Source organism: Cetorhinus maximus, chromosome 2, assembly GCF_964194155.1.
Source record: "Cetorhinus maximus chromosome 2, sCetMax3.hap1.1, whole genome shotgun sequence".
Lineage (NCBI taxonomy): Eukaryota > Metazoa > Chordata > Chondrichthyes > Lamniformes > Cetorhinidae > Cetorhinus > Cetorhinus maximus.
Window position 1 is genome coordinate 184,486,024 of NC_135880.1, and position 21,466 is coordinate 184,507,489.

The following is a 21,466-nucleotide window of genomic DNA, read 5'->3' on the forward strand; positions in this document are numbered from 1 at the left end:
GGGGTGGGAGGAGGGTGAGCGCTGGGGTCTGCGCAGGCGCAAGGGAGCGCACAGTGAAAACTCCTTGAAGGCAGAGAGCTGCCTCAGGGAGCTGAAGAATTTTAAACCAATGAATAAAGGTTTTGAAATTCTAGAAGAAATGTCCACACGGTGGACTCTCTCACCTTAACATGTAGATTTGAAAAACTCTGCCCAAAAATTTTTATTTTTAAAATTTAATTACAAAACCTCATCCCGCCCATAGATGAGGTTTCCTCAAAAACCCAAAGGCGGCCTGGCCCATTGGCGCTCCCGCCAACCGTAACGTTGGACAGGCAGTGAAATATCCAGGTTAATTAAATGATAATGGCCTTAATAGACCCTTTAATTGTTGGCGGGCCGCTGCTGACTCGCCCGCGCCTGCCGACCGAAATATTGCACGAGTGCGCAATGACTTGGGGATGCTTGCCCAATGTCATCGTGCGCTATTTCACACCCACACACCCATCGGAAAATCCCACCCAAAGGCCATTTGCATCGTGAGGTATGATTGTGGAAAGCAGCGAGATCCTAGCTTTAACATTTACATCTGTGTTGCATTATGAGCTTTCACCTTTAGTAGTGGTGGGATGATACAGTCCTGCTCACTCTTACTACAGATGCAGTATCCTGGCAGAGGGCATTGTTCGCCCATTGTACAACCTGCCCTATGACAATGATATGATAAACAGGCCTTTTCTAAAACTACATAATGGTTGCTTTGCTAGAACACCATCCAAAGAGCGACAGTTAAAAATTAATCCTCATGTCCCTAGATTAGGAACGGGAATTCAACTAAGGACCCTCCCATTGGCCATAATCTGTTTCTGGAGAGTGTACAGATATGGACTTCGTCTGGAGGCAGCTGTTATACATGCACAACAAACACAATTGCTAACACAGACTGTCCAGATCCATTGGTGAGAAAGGGAAACGTGGGTGAGGTACCAGAATGCTGTGGGGCAGGATACCAAGACTGAACTGTCTTCAGGAGAGGAACATGGGTATCTCATGATTAACCACTGTCTCAAGGGTCGAATCCTTAGTCTCAAAGACACAACGAAGGATATGAAAACGTAATGGAATGCTTATATAGCAGGCAGAACCATCTGAAAATTTCATCCATGTTTAAATTGTTATCCAGACATCTGAAAAGTGTTGGTATAATCTGAATTTTTAAATATATACTGATAATCGCTCTTCCAGTAAATACAAAAAAACTAGTTTATTGCTATACTTGAAAGATATTGGTATAATCTCTTAATTTTATAAAGGGCATTAGAAGGTTTTGATAATTTCGACTGATTGTCACAACATTCACTCCATTCTGTGCTCAGGTTTATTCCACAGCCCTGGTCTCCATGTAGCGAAACCTGTGGCGCTGGCAAACAGAGTCGCAAAGTCAAATGCCAAGTGCTCCTGTCCTTTTCGCAATCGGTAGAGGATCTGCCAGATGATGAATGTGAAGGTACCAAACCGCTGACAGAACGAGCCTGCTACACAGGACCATGCAGTGGGGAAACAGTGGAATACGATCTTGAAGAGGCAGATTTATTGTATACCAACCTAAAGGATTTTGATGAGCTGTATGACTGGGATTATGAGGGTTTCACAGAGTGTTCAGAATTATGTGCAGGAGGTAAGAAACTGTCTGACAAATCTATTTTCTCTAATATTACTAAAGACAGTAAACATCCAATCGTCTCTTGAACAGTATATTGCTGAGAATTTATCAGTCCCTGACCCCTAAACCATCTCAATCTGTCAGCCCCAGTATGTGCTTTGCACCTTACTTACTCCAATTGAATTCATTCCTCACTTCACCCAACCATACAGAGAAGTTCAACTGAGAGAATGGAATAAAAGCAGAAAATGCTGGAAATTCTCAGCAAGTCAGCCAATGCTGCTGGATCTGTTGAACGTTTCCAGCATTTTGATTTTCAGAATTGTAGCCTCTGCAGCACTTTGCTTTAGCCTGAGGAATAGGGACCGTCTCAGTTTAAAAATCAAAGAGAAACTGATTGTGGTGACATTCTTCTGTAAACAGTATTACAACACCAGTGAATAAAGTACAAAACACTGTGAGTAAATTGATAAATATTCAGTAGCTTTGAGTCATGCCTAGTGACTTATGAAAGTCAAATATACTTTAATACTGAAGTGATTTTAAACTGTGCTTACCAGCGGGAAGATCTTTGCTTACTGAATCTTGGCTTAAAATCAAAAGTAAACATCTTTAGCTGAAAAATTAAATTTATTCCAAAAAGATGTTTTAATACAGAATTTAATAACGTGGTTAATCTAAAGGTGCATTAAACTGAGCAGGAAGCACTGATGAATTCAGAATTCTCAAAACAACTCCCATCTTTGTTTCACAGTTCACTCACTTAGTAATAGTGACATTTTCTCATTAGGTGTGATCCTTCCTTTTATTTTCTGAATACTTTGTGGAGAGTGTAGAAGGGTTTGAGGATGTAGATGTAACACAGCCACCGGTGAACAGGAATATGTTAGTGTAATTGTATACTTACAGTGTCTCCAGAGGCTTTCTCGGATCTCAAGGAGGTACAATTCAGCAGGAACTAGTTACTCACTTGGCATCCACTTAGGACTTAGAATAGTTACAACTGTCATCACGTGTCATGGAACAATTACAGTTTTCATCCTGGAGTGTGCAGATGCTTGTGATCACTCTTTGCAGAGGGAGTGCGATGAAATGTCCACAATTCGGTCATTCTGATTTTTAGTCCATCTCACTGCTATAAGTGTGTACGCAAGATACTTTATTTAGATTAAATGCTGCTGAATAAATTATATTTTCTAGGCAGATATATAGTTCCAGATAATATAAATATTACAAAGGATAACAGGAGCTCCTTGTAACTCTACCCTGGATTGTGCGTCTGCCTGTTTGTTACATGACAAATAATTCCGACAGGGTGGGTGCTCAGGAGGCTAAAAGCTGGCCCTTTTGAGGAAATCATGCAGGTTAGAAATGTGTGCACAAAGGTTGCAGCAGCACAATAACACTAACAAACTCTTCAGCTGCCTCAGTCCAGCTCCTGCCCTAAATCCCTTTGATTTGTTACTTCATGTACATCGTGTCAGTAGAAAAAGGCTGAGAGGGCCCTGACAACTTCCCAGCTAGATTGCAGAAGATCTAGGAACCCAATCTTGCTGCTTCCCTGGCCAAGCTGTTCCAGAACAGCCAACACTGGCATCTACGCAACAACGTGGAAGATTACCTTAGTATGGTATAGTTACAAAAAGAAACCTACCTGACTGATTTCTGCATTATCAGCCTCCTTCCAATCACCAGCATAGTGAAGGAAGGAGTTCCCAAAATACCATCAAGAACCAGTGCTCTCAACAACCAGGAAATATTTGGTCAAAGTACTAGCCTTGAAAGAAGTGCAAGGGTCCTGGAATAATATGACTAGGAGTGCAACATGAAAATAGGTACATTTATTTTAATTCTAGAAATTTCAACTAACCTGATGTAAATTGTGAAACCCCTAATTGTATAGAATTAGTAAATTATTTAAGTAAGAGGCAGCTGTTGAAAGAATAACAGCAAAATACAATATTAAAATACTCAGTACTACAATAACAAGAAGCCTATAAAAAGAAGAGGTAAAAACATTAAAAGATGCTTGAAACTACCAATTAGTACAAGATAGTTAATATTCACAAGCAAAGACATGAATAGCATGTTCTCCACCTAGAAAAGAGAATCAAGACTTTGACATAAATGGGACGGAAGTCTAGACAATGAGTTGGAAGTCTAGACAATGAGATGGAAGTCTAGACAAGCTGAAAGGGCTTGAAACATATAAATCCCCAGGGTTTGATAGTACTCATAGCAGGGAAATTGAGAGAGAGTGGTTAGGAGATGTATGAGGCACTGACAAACATTATGAGGGAGTCCGTAGATACTATGGAAGCAGCAGTAGACTGGAAACAAGCTAATGTGGGGCCCATATTCAAAAAGAGTGATGACAAAGACACAGACAACTACAGGTCTATTAATCTTGCTTTAGTTCTGTGTAAAATAATATAATTGATTATCAGCAGTAAGTTTGAGGTAAACAGCAAGGCTTTAGACAAAGCAAATGCTGCCTGCCCAACCTCCTTGATTTATTCAAGGCAGTTACAAGCCAAATTTACTGTGGTAAACTGTACAGCATTACGAACTTGGATTTACAAAGAGCATTTGGTGAAGATTGTTTTGTAATTAAGGTCTAGGGTGTGGGAATTCATGGCAGTTTTATGGTAAGTTTAAGAAATTGCCTGAAGAGCAGGAACATCATGTACTGGTTAGATGGGTAATTTCAGGATAGGGGGATATTCCAGGAATTCTTACATCAATGACTTGCATTTGGAAACTTAATGCCAATTGGGCAAATATTCAGATGATACCAAACAAGGAGAGGCAGTGGAGTCAAAGGAGGTGCCCAGAAATATATAAATATAGATATATGTGTGTGAAAAAATTACATAGGACTTAGGACTGTGAAAATGATCCAAAGTATTTTCACATTTTAGGCTAAGGATTTATTTGTAACCATGAATTTTATATCGGCTGAAATTCTAAGTAAGAGATCCTGGTATAAAATAAACCTCAGGCCAACTCTGCAAAGTGAGGCCTCTAATTTTCATTTTATTTTTAATCAAAATATATCTGACTCTGTTACACGGTACAATTCCATTCCAAACTCTGGTTTGAGTTTCAACAAAATTAATCATTAAACAAGAGCTTAATTTCTTGACTATGAGGGAAAAAAACAGGCTGCTTTTCCTTTTACACAGTGTGATGAACTAGCAAGCATTTGAGCAGAATCATTGTGAATAATGGAAGAGGCGCACACTTTAAATGTAATTCATGTGAAACAAATCATTAATCATGTATCATTAATCTGGTGCATGCTTCTTGTTTTCCACATCAGCCTCTATAATTCTCCAAACACATCAGGCCCAACCTCTCCCTCCTTCCACATGCAATTAATGTTTTCTGGGAAGCTGCAACACTTGTTATTGCCCTCGACCTCTGACTCTGTCCAATTTGCCTTTAGCATTATAGATTAAAGCAGGGTAAATTTCAGATTATTCTGTCAGAGAAAAGCAAACTTTATTATGGCCAGGATTTTTCAGTCGGCGTGTGGGGGCGGACCTGACACCCTGATGCATGAAATGACGTGCGATGACATCGGGCGTGCGTCCCGACATCATCGCGCCGTCTCGCGATGTTTCATTCAGTGGGTGCATGCCAGAGTCGGCTGCTCGCCTGCCAATAACTGATAGGCCTGTTAAGGACATTAACAAATTAATTAATGTCATTGTTTACATTGCCCGTCCAACCAAGCGGCCTTCACGTTTTTTTAGGAAACCTCATCCATGAGCGGGATGAGGTTTCCTAAAGCTTTTACTACTAAAATAAAATTTTTATATGAAAAATAAAAACATGCCGCATTCCATGTGACAGTCACATGAAGGGACATGTCTCATAAAATTTTTAATTTCTGTAAAAATGTATTCACAAGCCATTTCAATCCCCCTGAAGCAGCTCCGTGCCTCAGGAAGATTGAAGCGCTCTTTCGCGTGCATGTGTGAAAGAGCGCTGGCCCCAACTCTCCCTCCTCCCCTTGCCCGCACAGGTAGCGCTCAGCGCTCTGGCTCATGTCTTATGCTTGGTGAGCCTTAAATGTCCCGCCCGCGTAAGATGGCAACGTGGAGCTGGTCAGCTCTGTGAACGCCCCTGCCCACTCCCGCCAAGCCTGCCTGATGCAGGAAAATTCAGGCCTATATATATTTTTCCTACAGGTTCCATAATAGGAACAATTACTCTGGCAACTATAAAGTTCACTTATTTCCTCCACTGCATTCCAAGTTTATCTGGCCTGTAACATATTTCCATGCTCTTCTGGGCTGCTATTCACTTGGGGAAATTAACATTAATGGACAACGAGGGCCTTGAAACAGGGCTCAGAATTTTTTTTTTTATTCATTTATGAGATGTGGGCATCGCTGGCTGGGCCCCTATTATTGCCCATCCCTAGTTGCCCTTGAGAAAGTGGTGGTGAGCTGCCTTCATGAATCGCTGCAGTCCATGTGGTGTAGGTACACCCACAGTGCTGTTAGGAAGGGAGTTCCAGGATTTTGACTCAGCGACAGTGAAGGAACGGCCGATATATTTCCAAGTCAGGATGGTGAGTGGCTTGGAGGGGAACTTCCAGGTGGTGGTGTTCCCATGTGTATGCTGCCCTTCTCCTTCTAGGTGAGTTTCTGCAGTGCATCTTGTAGTTGGTACACGCTGCTGCTACTGTACGTTGGTGGTGGAGGGAGTGAATGTTTGTGGAAGGGATGCCAATCAAGCGGGCTGCTTTGTCCTGGATGGTGTCTTCCTGAGTTTTGTTGGAGCTGCACTCATCTAAGCAATTGGAGAGTATTCTTTCACACTCCTGACTTGTGCCTCATAGATTGATGGTGGACAGGCTTTGGGGAGTCAGGAAGTGAATTGCTCACTGCAGGAATCCCAGCCTCTGATCTGCTCTTGTAGCCACAGTATTTATATGGCTGGTCTAGTTCAGTTTCTGGTCAATGGTAACCCCCACGATATTGATAGTGGGGGATTCAGCGACGGTAATGCCATTGAATGTCAAGGGACGATGGTTAGATTCTCTCTTGTTGAAGATGGTCATTGCCTGGCACTTTTGTGGCATGCATTTTACTTGCCATTTGTCAGCCCAAGCCTGGATATTGTCCAAGTCTTGCTGCATTAGGACATGGACTGCTTCAGTACTTGAGGAGTCACGAATGGTGCTGAACATTGTACAATCATCAGTGAACTGACCTTAGAATGGAAAAAAGGTCATCGATGAAGCAGCTGAAGGTGGTTGGGCCTAGGACACTACCTGAGGGATTCCTGCAGTGATGTCCTGGAGCTGAGATGACCTATCTCCAACAACCACAACCATCTTCCTTTGTGCTAGGTATGATTCCAACCAGTGGAGAGTTTTCCCTTGATTCCCATTGACTCCAGTTTTGCTAGGGCTCCTTGGTGCCACACTCAGTCAAATGCGGCCTTGATGTCAAGGGCAGTCACTCTCACCTCACCTCTCTTGTCCATGTTTGAACCAAGGCTGTAATGAGGTCAGGAGCTGAGTGGCCTTGGCCAAACCCAAACTGATCCTGTGAACCCCATCAGCTGTCCAGTTTCTATATTTCTATGGAGGCTCGCTCACCTTCTTCAAATGAAGTCTTCCTCTCCACATCAGCTTCCAGCTGTTCTCCTTTCTAGGTCTTTCTCTAGATTGAGGATGGAATTCCAATGTACATTGGAATTTACTTACAGAAGGAGAGAACAGAAGATGTTTGAAGATCAATGCACTATGTTAAAAGGGACAACAAGTTGCTGTAACAGTAAATGGAAGAAAGTGAATGATGAACTTGAGAGCCAATGTATCAAAACAATGGGAGATTGTTGGTTACCATCGTTGTGGGTCTTATCTTTGGTTGTCCTTGGGTTAGGATTGATAGACACTGCTGGAGTTAAGGCTGTTGGTAAGCTTTAACTTTTATTGAACATTCTTCTAACTATGTACAAGACAAGGCTTAGCACGAGGCTTCACATAGAACTATCTCTCAGCATGCTCTGTGGTCATGTGATCTTACATCACTGATGATGTATACTGTCTATTCACATGTTTAACATTAACCCTTACACTACAGATTGTACAGTGACAGTAGCTTACTCTCATCATCCAAGTTTATAAGATTGAAAATACTCTGCATGAATGTTGCCATTTTTCTGAAAACATTAGAATGAAAACTATTTTGTAGAAATTAGGTCAGAGGTCAGGAAAACTAAATATCATTTTTGTGAGTGAGCTTTCTGAACTAAGGAAGTTAATTTGGTTCCACTTTTTAAAAACAAGAATATGAGAGATGGCATACTGACAGAATGCCAAACACAGGTAAGTTAAAGGTAGTAAGATCAGGGGAGTTATAAAACGAGCCCTGCTGAAAATGCACCTTTCGGCAAAGGTGCTTTTGAAACATTTGCTTATGATGTGTGGAGGGAACCATGAGTGAAGAATCTTGACTATCTGCTTGGGATAAGTAATGTATTTTGTCATTAATTCTTTAAATTCTTTCCTCCCTATTTCTTCTTTTGCTGAAAACTGTTTGATATTGTGATTTTCTATAAGTTATGATTTCTATAAGTTATGATTTCTATAGGTGTCCAAGAAGCAATTGCGGTTTGCCTAAATAAACAAACTCGAGAGAAAGTAGATGAAAGCCTGTGCACCATCCATCGCCGCCACCCACAGCTCCTTAAAGTTTGCAATCTAGGACCATGTCCTCCAAGGTAACCTCACATTCATTTCTGTGCTTGTTTTGTTTTTTAACTGTTAAGCTACCGACTGCTCTGCTGCCTAGTTAATCAGTGCATCACTGAGTGAAGCTAAGCCCTACAGATCAGGAAGGTGCCTAGTACGATGTCACCGGTGCTGTTCACTGAGGTAACAGTAAGAGTACTGCCAATCATGTCAATACCTCATAGCTGGATAGAGCAAAAATGGGCCAGTGTTCTGCTCCTGGTCACTGTGCAGTGATCCCTCCTAGAAATCACTCTGAGTGTTTGTATAGGAGGATTGAATAAGGGCAGGAAACCCAGCTGTAATGCAAGATGCCAGATGAAGAATGGTACCTGAGGTAGACAGGGCTTATGAAACCTATCCAGTGTGAGACCACACCTCCAGAACAAGAGAGAAAATAAGACGGAGGGAAAGCTGAAAAAGGTACGAATAATAATTATTGATGTTAGTCATTTGCTGATCATAATCTTTATTTGGGTGTTGTTTTGAACTTGTTAATATTTTGTTTGGTGTGATCTGTTGGGAATCCCACTTTACAACACTGTTGGGAGACAAAGCGTGTGGATATAGGCACAGATATAGCTTAGCTGTAGTTTAGAAATTTAGGAAAAAATACACCAGCCTGAATTTTACATTCCAAGGTCGGGTGCACACCTCCCCCGAATGCACATAAAATTGCGTGAAATGACATCAGGCGGGCATCCCAATGTCACCGCGCACAGGAGCAATGCTGAGGTCAGCGGGCGCACGCGGGAGTTGGTCGGAGCCTTGCCCGCCAACAATTAAAGGGTCAATTAAGGCCATTAAAAAGCCTATTGACCAAGATTTAACATTGCCCACACGATTTCGCAGTCATCGCACAGGCAAAACAGGCAGGTGGGCTGTACGATTTTATCAAATTGTCATCCAAGGACAGGATAAAAAGGGTCCGGAGCATTGCCAGTGTGAGTAGTGAGGAGTTTAGGAGATAGTTTGCTGCTGGTTGCTTAGTGAAACTTAACAGCTTTATCTCTGTTTTGAGCTTCAGCCTTTGTAATGCTAGCTTTCATCTCAGGACTCACTGGTGTCTCCAAGGCCCATGGTGGATTTATACCGTGTGGACTCTTCCAGTAACCAGACAGCCTTCTGTTTCTCTGGTAATGGGGATTGTAGTCTCCGCTGGAGACACCTCCTCTGAGGAGGAAGAGTGGGGCAGAAGGGAGAGGAGGCCAGGGGTCCCAATGCAGCTTCCAGGGGAGGGACCTGTGGGAGGAGAGGCGCAGGCACAAGGGGCGCAGGGCCAGCAGGAAGTCCAAGGCAGAAGGGGCCACAGAAGACATCACTATCCTGCTGCCAGGGTTTACAGGCGGCGAAGCAGCTACCTCAATATGTCTGAGGTCAATGCCGAAGGAGGCTCCGCCTCTCAAGGGAGACAGTGACCTCCATTTGTCAGATGATTGGGCCTGAGATTAGTTCTGACTGTGTGGTGGACACCCCATTCCAGTGGCTCTGAAGGTCACAGTGGCTCCCAACTTATTTCCAGGGCTCAGTGGGGGATCTGTGTGGAGTCTCCCAATCAGCTGTTCACAGTTGCGTCAAGCTGATCACTGATGCTCTGTTCAGGCAGGTCATGACATTTATTCATTACTGGACGGATGAGGCCAGCCAGGCTGAGCGAGCCAGAGGCTTTGCAGCGATTGCTGGGTTCCCCCGTGTCCAGGGTGCAATAGACTGCACACATGTGGCCATCAAGGCACCAGAGGGTGAGCCCGGTGCCTTCGTCAACAGGAAGGGCTTCCACTCCATGAACATGCAGATAGTGTGTGATCACAGGATGCAGATTCTACAAGTCTGTGCAAGGTACCCAGGCAGCTCCCATGACACTAACATCCTCAGACACTCCCCGGTGCCGAGGCTCTTCAGTGCTCCAGCCCGACTGGATGGATGGCTGTTGGGTGACAAGGGCTATCCATTGAAGAGGCGCTCATGATGCGCCTCTGCCATCCAAGAACAGAGGCAGAGCAGCGTTACAATAGGAGCCATGCCTCCACAAGGGCAGTGATAGAGAGGACCATAGGTCTCCTGTAGATGCGCTTCCGATGCCTGGACCATTCAGGGGGAGAACTACAATACCCCCCAGAGTGGGTGTCACTGATAGTGGTTGCATGCTACGCTCTCCACAATCTGGCACTGGCAAGGGGGGACCCACTGGAGGAAGAGGATCTTGAGGCAGCTGCACAGTCACAGATGATGAATCCAGTGGTGAGTCAGAGGAGGAGCCCAAGGAAGAACATGGTGAGGATGTGGAGACAGACCTCCGAAACCTTCAGGGAGGCAGGCACGCCAGGGAGGCCTTGATCCAATGCTCATTCAGCTAGGCTGCCAAGGCACAGCTTCCACCTTATGCCAGGGCTGCCGCCTTCATTCTGGACATTTGCAATGGCCCATTGAACCCAAAGTCCCCTGTGCAATAAAGTTTAGAGCCACTCATGTCTAGCATAAGATACTGGCGTGCCCTGCACCTACAAAACAAGTGAAGCATACTCAGGCTAAAAGCAAAATTTATAAGCTCTTGGCACTTACAGACAATGAACATAACATTATCAGGTGTTAACAATCACGCCAGTAAACAACTTAACAAATAATGACAGAATGGAAGGTCACCCATGAAAAGTTCCTCTTGTGCTCATGGTGATTTAAATGAACGTTTGTGAGTGCTGGGTCTTGGTGACCCCCTTGCTGGAACTGGCATCGGAGGCAGCTGCTGATCCGGGTGTCGTGTTGGTCCTGGTGACCTTGGCAGCCGTCATCTGGCTGGAGGAGCCTGCGCAGCCTCTGTCTGTGAGGGTGCGTCCAGCGCCATGGCTGGGCATCCCTCAGCTGTCATGGCCTCATCAGATGGCACAGTCACTGGCAAAGGGGGTGGAGGAGCTGCTGCCATCAGCCAGAGCACCCTGAAAGGAGCCTGCAGACACGGCACGAAGCTCGTCTGTCAACAGGAGGCCGCCCTGGGCCTCCCTGCTCACTATTGATCAACAGGCATCCAGCAGAGGTAATAGGTGCCACATCCATCTCCCACACTGGCACTGACCACCTGAGCTCATTGCCTGTGTGAGGGCTGCAGGTCCGAGCGCAACCCCAGGAACCCCTGATTCTGTCCCTGGAGCTGCCTCTCCATGAGAGTCGCCACTCCCTCAATGGAGGAGGCAGTGCGCTCGGCCATGAGGGTCAACGCAGTGCTCATGATCCACATGGACTCCTCCACAACAGCGACCATGGCACACAGACCCTCATGGATATCCAGCAGATCCTCCCGCACATCTCGTTAGACATCCAGCATCTGCCGCCTAATGGACGACTCCAGAGGCTCATCATCTGCCTCAGGCTCAGCATCGTCCTGGCCTCCAGCAGCCCTCAACTGCTGTCGCCCTGGGCACTCTCTGCCTCCACCAGCTCTTCATGCAAGTGTGAAGTGCCCTCACCACTGTGCACTGACCTTGTAGCTGGCAATCTAATGCCCACTGAGGTGTTTGTATCTGCGCTGGTGCCTGGTGCAGAGAGGGGTGTGATGCAGGTGCATCTGACGGGCACTGGTCCTGCAGCGTAAAGGGTGGCTCCTCGGGGTCCTGCACTCGTTGGCTGGATGGCGATTCTGGTGAGACAATGGAGATCTGTGTCATGGTGCCATCGCCTTTCAATGAGGACTCCAGGTTCGAGGCTCCCATTAACGATGAGACAACACAACAGTGTTTACACACTCCGACACTCTCACATCTGTGCACTGCGTCCTTACCTTCATCAGAGACCCCGGCCTCTCCACAACCGGCTGACCGAGCTGGGTGTTGGCATCCATCTCGTACCTCGTCCACCTGTCTTAGTTTTTTTGTTGGTGTTATGGCTTGTCTTCCCCCGAAAGAGGAGCATTGATTGGTCCACTCTCTACCTGCAGCACCATTGCAGCCTGGCCAACCTCACCTGAGGAACACCTCACAGGGCATATCCGAGTCGTGGCCCTCGAGCCGCAAGGCACTCAGTCCAAGCAACCAGGGCGCACCCCCTTGGCCAGCTCCAGTGTCACTGACAGTTGGCACTCAGAATCTAACACCCCTGAGGTTCATGGAGGGATGGCCACACTTTAACACTACTCCACACTGAACCATGCCAACTCAGTACTCACCCTTGCCAAGCACTGCAGATCACTGAATCTTTTACGGCAATGCACCCATATGCACCATGGCCGTTGACCTGGGCTGCCACCTCTGCTCATGCCTTCTTGGTCAGGTGTGGTGGCCTCCTCTTGCCATCCCTGGATGTCATGATTTCCCGCCCGGCACTGACCTCCTCCTGGCAAGGATTCCCAGGCACTCATCCGGGAACTGGGAGGACGAGTGCTTACTGGATTTGCCATCGTGCCTGGCATACCCAGCAGGTGCAGATACCATTGCTATTCCACACAAATCTTTCATTCTCAAGCTTAACAGCTCCCTCTCTGTCCCCGGGCAGCCTTCAGGGAGCTGCTTCTGCTGCTTTTAGATCCCCCACCAGGTCACCATCGCACCCGGCATCCCACAGGCTCCGCCCCCGCCCAGCCCTTCTGACCAGTGAAAAGACGTGTTTCACACTGGGTGGGCCTTAATTGGCCACACAGCATGAAATCATATTGAAAACGTGATCTCCCCAGGGAGAGGATTCCACATCCACTTCTGGGCCTGTCAACTTCTCACACACGCCAAGTGTGAAATTCAGGCCAATATAGAGTCAAAGAGGCCTACAGCACAGAAAAAGGCCCTTCGGCCCATCGAGTCTGCACCGGTCAAACAAGTAACTAACTATTCTAATCCCAGCACTAGGCCCATAGCCTTGTATGCCATGGCATCACAAGTGCACATCCAAATACTTCTTAAATGTTATGAGGGTTACTGCCTCTACCACCCTTTCAGGCAGTGAGTTCCACATTCCCACCACCCTCTGGGTGAAAAAATTCTTCCTCACATCCCCTCTAAACCTCCTGCCCCTTAAATTAAATCTATGCCCTCTGGTTATTGACCCTTCCACCAAGGGAGAAAGTTCCTTCCTGTCTACCCTATCTATGCCCCTCATAATTTTATACACCTCAATCAAGTCCCCCCTCAATCTCCTCTGCTCCAGGGAAAATAACCCCAGTCTATCCAATCTCTCCTCATAACTAAAACTCTCCAGCCCAGGCAGCATCCTGGTAAATCTCCTCTACACTCTCTCTAATGCAATCACATCCTTCCAAAAATGTGGATTCCAGAACTGCACGCAATACTCTAACTGTGAACTAACCAGCGTTTTATACAGTTCCAACATAACCTCCCTGCTCTTATATTCTATGCCTCGGCTAATAAAGGCAAGAATCCCAAATGCCTTCATAACCACCTTATCTACCTGTCCCGCTACCTTAAGGGACCTGTGGACATGCACACCAAGGTCCCTCTGATCCTCGGTACTTCCCAGGGTCCTACCGTTCATCGTGTATTCCCGTGCCTTGTTTGTCCTGCCCAAGTGCATCACCTCACACTTATCTGGATTAAATTCCATTGGCCACTGATCAGCCCATCTGACCAGCCCGTCTATATCACAGAATCACAGAATCACAGAATCTTACAGTGCAGAAGAAGCCCTTCGGCCCATCAAGTCTGCACTAACATGTGAGAAACACCTGACCTATCTACCTAATCCCATTTACTAGCACTTAGCCTATAGCCTTGAATATTATGATGTGCCAAGTGCTCATCCAGGTATTTTTTAAAGGATGTGAGGCAACCCGCCTCCACCACCCTCCCAGCAGTGCATTCCAGACCGTCACCACCCTCTGGGTAAAAAGGTTTTTCCTCACATCCCTCCTAAACCTTCTGCCCCTCACCTTGAACGTATGCCCCCTTGTGACTGACCCTTCAACTAAGGGGAACAACTGCTCCCTATCCAGCCTGTCCATGCCCCTCATAATCTTGTACACCTCGATCAGGTCGCCCCTCAGTCTTTTCTGCTCCAACGAAAACAACTCAAGTCTATCCAATCTCTCTTCAAAACTTCCAGTGCAATCACATCCTTCCTATAATGTGGCGACCAGAACTGCAATCAGTACTCCAGCTGTGGCCGCACCAAGGTTCTATACAATTCCAACATGACCTCCCTACTTTTGTAATCTATGCCTCGATTGATAAAGGCAAGTGTCCCATATGCCTTTTTCACCACCCCTTTAACATGCCCCTCCGCCTTCAGAGATCTATGGACACACAGCCCAAGGTCCCTTTGTTTCTCAGAACTTCCTAGTACCATGCCGTTCATTGAATACTTCCTTGTCAAATTACTCCTTCCAGAGTGTATCACCTTACACTTTTCAGGGTTAAATTCCATCTGCCATTTGACCATCCCATCTATATCTTCCTGTAGCCCAAGACACTCAACCTCACTATTAACCACCCGGCCAATCTTTGTGTCATCCGCAAACTTACTAATCCTACCCCCCACATAGTCATCTATGTCATTTATATAAATGACAAATAATAGGGGACTGAGCACAGATCCCTGTGGTATGCCACTAGACACTGGCTTCTAATCACTAAAGCATCCTTCTGTCATCACCCTCTGTCTCCTATAACTAAGCCAATTTTGAATCCACCTTATCAAATTACCCTGTATCCCATGTGCATTTGCCTTCTTTATAAGTCTCCCACGTGGCACCTTGTCAAAAGCTTTGCTGAAATCCATATAAACTACATCAACTACACCACCCTCATCTACACACCTGGTCACCTCCTCAAAAAATTCAATCAAATTTGTTCGGCGTGACCTCCCTCTGACAAAGCCATGCTGACTATCCCTGATCCCTTGCCTCTCCAAGTGGAGATAGATACTCTCCTTCAGAATTTTCTCCAATAGTTTCCCTACCACTGACGTGAGACTCACTGGCCTGTAGTTCCCTGGCTTATCTCTACAACCCTTCTTAAATAGCGGAACCACATTAGCTGTTCTCCAGTCCTCTGGCACCTCCCCCGTGGCCAGAGAGGAATTAAAAATTTGGGTCAGAGCCCCTGCAATTTCCTCCCTTGCCTCCCTGAGCAGGCTGGGACACAAATCATCCGGACCTGGAGATTTGTCCACTTTTAAGCCTGCCAACACCTCCAATACCTTGTCACTCCCTATATCAATTTGCTTAAGAACCTTGCAGTCTCTCTCCCCGAGTTTGATACCTTCATCCTCATTCTCTTGGGTGAAGATGGATGTGAAGTATTCGTTCAACACTCTAGCGATGTCCTCTGCCTCCACCCATTGATTTCCCCCTTGGTCCCTAATGGGCCCTACTCTTTCCCTGGTTATCCTCTTCCCATTGATATACTTGTAGAATATCTTGGGATTTTCCCTACTTTTACCAGCTAGAGCTTTTCATATCCCCTCTTTCCTCTCCTATTTGCTTTCTTAAGCTCCACTCTGCACTTTCTGTACTCCACTAATGCCTCCACTGATTTGCTTCCCTTGTACCTGCTAAAAGCCTTTCTTTTCCTTCTCATTGTAACCTGAATATCTCTGGTCATCCATGTTTCTCTGGGCTTGTTACTCCTTCCTATCACCCTAGAGGGGATATGTTGAGCGTGTATCCTCCCCATTTCCTTTTTGAACGCCCCCCCACTGTTCCTCTGTAGATTTCCCCACAAGTAGCTGTTCCCAGTCTACCTTGGCCAGATCCTGCCTTATTTTACTAAAATTCACTCTCCCCCAATCCAAAGCATTTTTTTGCAATTTGTCTATATCTTTGATGACCAGAGATATTCAGATTACCTGGTCACCTCTTCGAAAAATTCAATCAAATTGGTCAGACGTGACCGACCTTTAACAAAACCATGCTGACTGTCCTTGGTTAATCTCTGCCTCTCCAAGTGTAGATTAATTCTGTTCCTCAGAATTGCTTCCAATAGTTGCCCTACCACTGAGGTTAGACTGACTGGCCTGTAGTTCACTGGTTTATCCCTTCCTCCCTTCTTGAATAACGGTACCACATTGGCTGTCCTCCAGTCCTCTGGCACCTCTCCTGTGGCCAGAGAGGTATTGAAAATTATTGCCAGCGCCCCTGCTATCTCCTCCCTTACCTCACTCAACAGCCTGGGATACATTTCATCCAGGTCTGGAGATTTAGCCTGCCAGACCGCTTAAAACCTCCTCCCTTTCTATGCTAATTTCTTTAATTATATCACAGTCCTTCTGCCTGATTTCCATACCCACGTCGTCCCTCTCACTTGTGAACACCGACACAAAGTATTCATTTAGAACCCTACCTATGTCTTCCGGCTCCACACACAAATTACCACTATGGTCCTTAATGGGCCCGACTCTTTCCCTAGTTATCCTCTTACTCTTAATGTACTTGTAAAATAACTTTGTATTTTCCTTTATTTTACCTGCCAATGTCTTTTCATGCCCCCTTTTTGCTCTCCTAATTTTCTTTTTAAGTTCCCCCCTACACATTCTATACTCCTCTAGGGCTTCTGCTGCTTTGAGCCCTCGGTATCTGCCATAAGCCTTCCTTTTTCTCTTCATCCAATCCTGTATATCCCTCGACATCCAGGGTTCCCTGGATTTGTTGGTCCCACCCTTTGTCTTTACTGGGATATGTTGGCCCTGTACTCTCCCTATTTCCTTCTTGAATTAGTCCCACTGCTCTGATGCAGATTTACCTAAGAGTAGCTGCTCCCAGTCCACTCTGGCCAAATCATATCTGATCTTATTAAAATCGGCCTTCACCCAATTTAGAACTCTGATTTCTGGCCCTTCAATGTCCTTTTCCATAACAACCTTGAATCTAACAGAGTTATGATCACTATCTGCAAAATGCTCCCCCATTGATACCTCTACCACTTGTCCGGCTTCATTCCCTAAATTTAAGTCCAGGACCACCCCCTCTCTTGTAGGACCTTCTACGTACTGGCTTAAAAAGCTCTCCTGGATGCATTTTAAGAACTCTGCTCCCTCTAAACCTATCACACTATGACTAACACAGTTAAGGTTGGGGAAGTTGAAATCCCCCACTATTACTACCCTATAATTTTTACACTTCTCTGAAATTTGCCTACATATCTGCTCTTCTATTTCACTCTGACTGTTTAGGGGCCTATAGTACACACCCAGCAATGTGATTGCTCCTTTTTTGTTTTTCAGTTCTACCCATATGGCTTCCTTTGAGGAGCCTTCTAAAATGTCATCCCTCCTTACTGCTGTAATTGATTCCTTGATCAATATTGCGATACCCCCTCCTCTTTTACCCCCTTACCTGTCTCGCCTGAAGACCCTATATCCTGGAATATTGAGCTGCCAATCCTGCCCCTCTCTCAACCATGTGTCTGTGACAGCAATGACATCACACTTCCATGTGTTAATTTTTACCCTCAGCTCATCTGCCTTATTTGTCAGACTCCTTACATTAAAATAAATACCATCCAACCTTGCCAAACTCCCTTGTGCCTTAACTGGCCTATAATTTCTATGCCTTCCAGACTCACTTGCTCTCTCTTCTAATTTTGGCTGTGCATCTCCCCCTGCTGACCCTCCTCTCAGGATCCCATCTCCCTGCCAAGTTAGTTTAAGCCCTCCCCAACAGCTCTAGCAAACCTCCCCGCAAGGATGTTGGTCCCATTCCGGTTCAGGTGCAACCCGTCCACCTTGTACAGGTCCCACTGCCCCCAGAAACAGTCCCAATGTCCCAGAAATCTAAAGCCCTCCCTCCTGCACCATCTCTCCAGCCACACATTCATCTGGACTAACCCCTTATTTCTATACTCACTAACGCATGGCACTGGAAGTAATCCACAGATTCCTACCTTTGATGTCTTGTTTTTTAATCTGCTTCCTAGCTCCTTAAATTCTGATTGCAGTACCTCATCCCTCTTTCTACCTATACCGTTGGTACCAATATGTACCATGATCTCTGTCTGTTCTCCCCCTTTAGAATGCCCTGCAGCCATTCAGTGACACCCTTGACCCTGGCACCAGGGAGGCAACATACCATCCTGGAGTCATGTCTACGGCCGCAGAAACACCTGTCTGTTCCCCTTACTATCAAGTTTCCTACCACTATTGCATTTCCCCCTTTTTCCTCCCACACTTTGGAGCTGAGCCACTCACAGTGCCATGCAAGTGGCTGCACTCCACAGAGGAACCATCACTCTCACCATTTTCCAACACAGAAAAATGGTTCTCGAACGAGATACACCCTGGGGATTTTCTGACTACCTGCCTGACACCTTTCTTCTGACTGATTCCCTCTCTGTCTGCACTTCCGTAAACTGTGGAGTGACCATGTCTAAAAATGTACTATCCACAAAACTCTCAGCCCCGTGGATGTACCTCAGTACCTCCAGCTGCTGCTCAAACTCCAAAGCTTGAAGCTCAAGTAGCTGCAGCTGGTGGCACTTCTTGCACAAATGGTCAGTCAGAGCGCAAGGAGCATCTAGGACTTCCCACATGTTGCAGGCAGTACATAACACGGGACTGAGCTGCCCTGCTTTGTCTGTAATTGAAAAAAAAACCTTACTTTACGTTAAAAACAGTAAAAAAAGTTAAATTATTTATGTACTTTAAAAAAAACTAGAATGCTTACCTTTGCATAGCTTAATCTATTTTAAACTGGAGAAAAACTGGAGAAACACATTTATCCACTATACACCAATCAGCTCTCATCTTTGTGCTGACGTCACTTTTTGAAGCTTCCCCACACTCGCGCTGGTTCTGATCTCTCCACCGCTCTCTCGCGTTGTCTTGTGATGTCACTCTTGTTATTTTCTACAAGAACTGACTGCAGGACACTCTGCACAGACTGCTTCACTTCGACGCTGACTGCGGGACACTCTTCCCAGACTGCTTCACCGCCATGCTGACTGCAGGACACTCTTCCCAGACTGCTTCACCGCAATGCTGACTGCAGGACACTCTTCCCAGACTGCTTCACTGTGATGCTGACTGCGGGACGCTCTTCCCAGACTGCTTCACTGTGATGCTGACTGCAGGACACTTTTCCCAGACTGCTTCACTGTGATGCTGACTGCAGGACGCTCTTCCCAGAATATCTTAAAGCTCTTCTGAGTGCACACACCTAATGGCTTCATACTTGCTTATGTATCGTGAATTTGGATCATAATGTTGTGGCATTTTCTCATGCTTAAGGGTAGTGCTTTATGGAGCCTTAGTAATGCTTTAAATTACAGTTTCTACCAATAGAAGATGCAGATGTTGTGTGTACTGGCACTTGGTGCAAAGCTGGCTACAGAAAGTACGGAGAGAGGGGCTTTTAACCAAAAGGATGGGTGAGAGTTTGTGTTGGGATGGGGAGGGTTTACTGCAGAACAAACCAGATTCCCAACAAAACTCATCTCCAGCCTGCCCACTTCCTGCCCCTAATCGGCTGGATCATGACCTGTAACTCCTGGTTCTCCCTGCTCCTTGCCTCATGTCCAAACTCTGATGGCACTGTGGCCATATTAATCCTCTCTCAACCGAAGTTGTCGATGGGAGGTGCACTAATTGATGTCATTGTTGCTGCTGCTTTTCCATGCTTTTCCAAGCTGCAGCATTGACACTTTTCAACTTTCCCACTCATTTGGCATTGGCTCTAGTTTCCCACCTGCACTGCAGCAGAAGTATTTGACCAATGGAGCAGGGTAAAAGAGGTGGGGGCAACTGAGAGACCAGGGGTAGTAGACAGATGTGAAGTGAGTGAACAGAGTTGGGGACTGATATGGAGGAACAGAGCAGATGTCAGAAAGAAAGAGATGATACTAAATACATCACTGGTATGAATTCAGATGAGATAGAAACAGACATCAGGAAAAGACTGATAGACGAATAGGTGAGAGGGACAGAATGAAAGATACACAAAACTCGGGGTGGGGGGGGCGGTGGCAGGAGAACCTATCATGAGCATTGCCAAGGAAGGTCTGCCAATAGATGTCCATCAAAAAGATCATCACTTTCAAACAACTAAATATTGCTTTTGTTGTGAGAACATTAACCAGCGTTTCTCTCCCTTTGCCTCTGAGCTTCAGCTGAGGCTGAATTTTTACATGGCTGACTTGCAAGGTTGGGGAGGTGGGGGTAGTTGGTTGTCAGTGGGAAAGGCCCAGAGAGTCAACCAGCCTGATTGACTTGGCTTCCAGTCGGACAGGGAGCAGGATATTTGACTGCTACAGGATCGAGGAGGTTGATGTTGAGTTTGGAGAGCTGGGATGAACAGGTGCTGGTGCGATCTCATCAGGGGGTGAGGTCAATTGAAGGGAGGAGGAAGTAGGGAGCTTGATTGGAGATCAGATCCCAGAGTGGCTACTGATTCCAGGCTCCCGGAAGTGTTGCGGATTGGGGGAAGGTTGGAGGTTTAGGGGGCAGGGGCCTGGGATTGGGGTTTGGAGGCTTCAAGGAAAGGCAGGGAGGAGGATGGGAGACACGGGGGGTGTTGCTGGGGTATCTGATTGCAGGTGTTACCCAAGCAGAGATGCTGAATCCAGCAGGTAGGTGTAAGAACGTTGCATCCTGAATCTAGTAATCCTCGTCTGGACCTAGGTGAGACACAGGTAACCCAGCCAACAACAGTTAAAAATCTGAATGTCAATGTGGTTTGCAACCTCATTATCATACTTAAAGTGCCAACCTGCCCCCTTGTATCAGGTTAATTATCCAACAACCATCCTACTTCCGTTAGCACTGGAAGTGGGCAGGTTGGAGACAAGTTTCGTTGGGAATCTGGTTTATTAGGTGGTAACCCCACCCCATCCAACCCAAAATCTCACCCACCCTTTCGGTTTAAATGCCCCCCTCCATACTTTCTGTACCGAGCTTTGCACCAAAGGCCAGGATACACAACATCTGCATCGTCTACTGTCCGTGGAGAAGGGAGTGGGAAGCTGATGGTATTATGGAAATTAGTTTGTTAAAATTCCTGGTGTGTTCTGAGGTTGTTGATGCCAACCAGGGTGCAATAATAACTTGGCTCAGTGTCCCTAGACCAGTGCTGGGTAAAGCAGCTCAGCATCACTGCTTCTGAAAACAGTTTGGTGACACCTGCTGAAAGTGGCAGATCCAAAATT

General features: G+C 46.0%; 1 protein-coding gene across 2 annotated transcripts in view; it reads left to right on the plus strand.

Moving 5' to 3' along the window:
• LOC144668435 (ADAMTS-like protein 1) overlaps positions 1 to 21,466 on the plus strand; it is a 746,250-nt gene that overhangs the window by 617,803 nt on the left and 106,981 nt on the right. For both annotated transcript variants that reach the window (XM_078530487.1, XM_078530496.1), the window contains 2 exons: positions 1,356 to 1,657; positions 8,257 to 8,386. In XM_078530487.1, the coding sequence (XP_078386613.1) occupies positions 1,356 to 1,657; positions 8,257 to 8,386 (432 nt within the window). The remainder of the gene's footprint in view (positions 1 to 1,355; positions 1,658 to 8,256; positions 8,387 to 21,466) is intronic.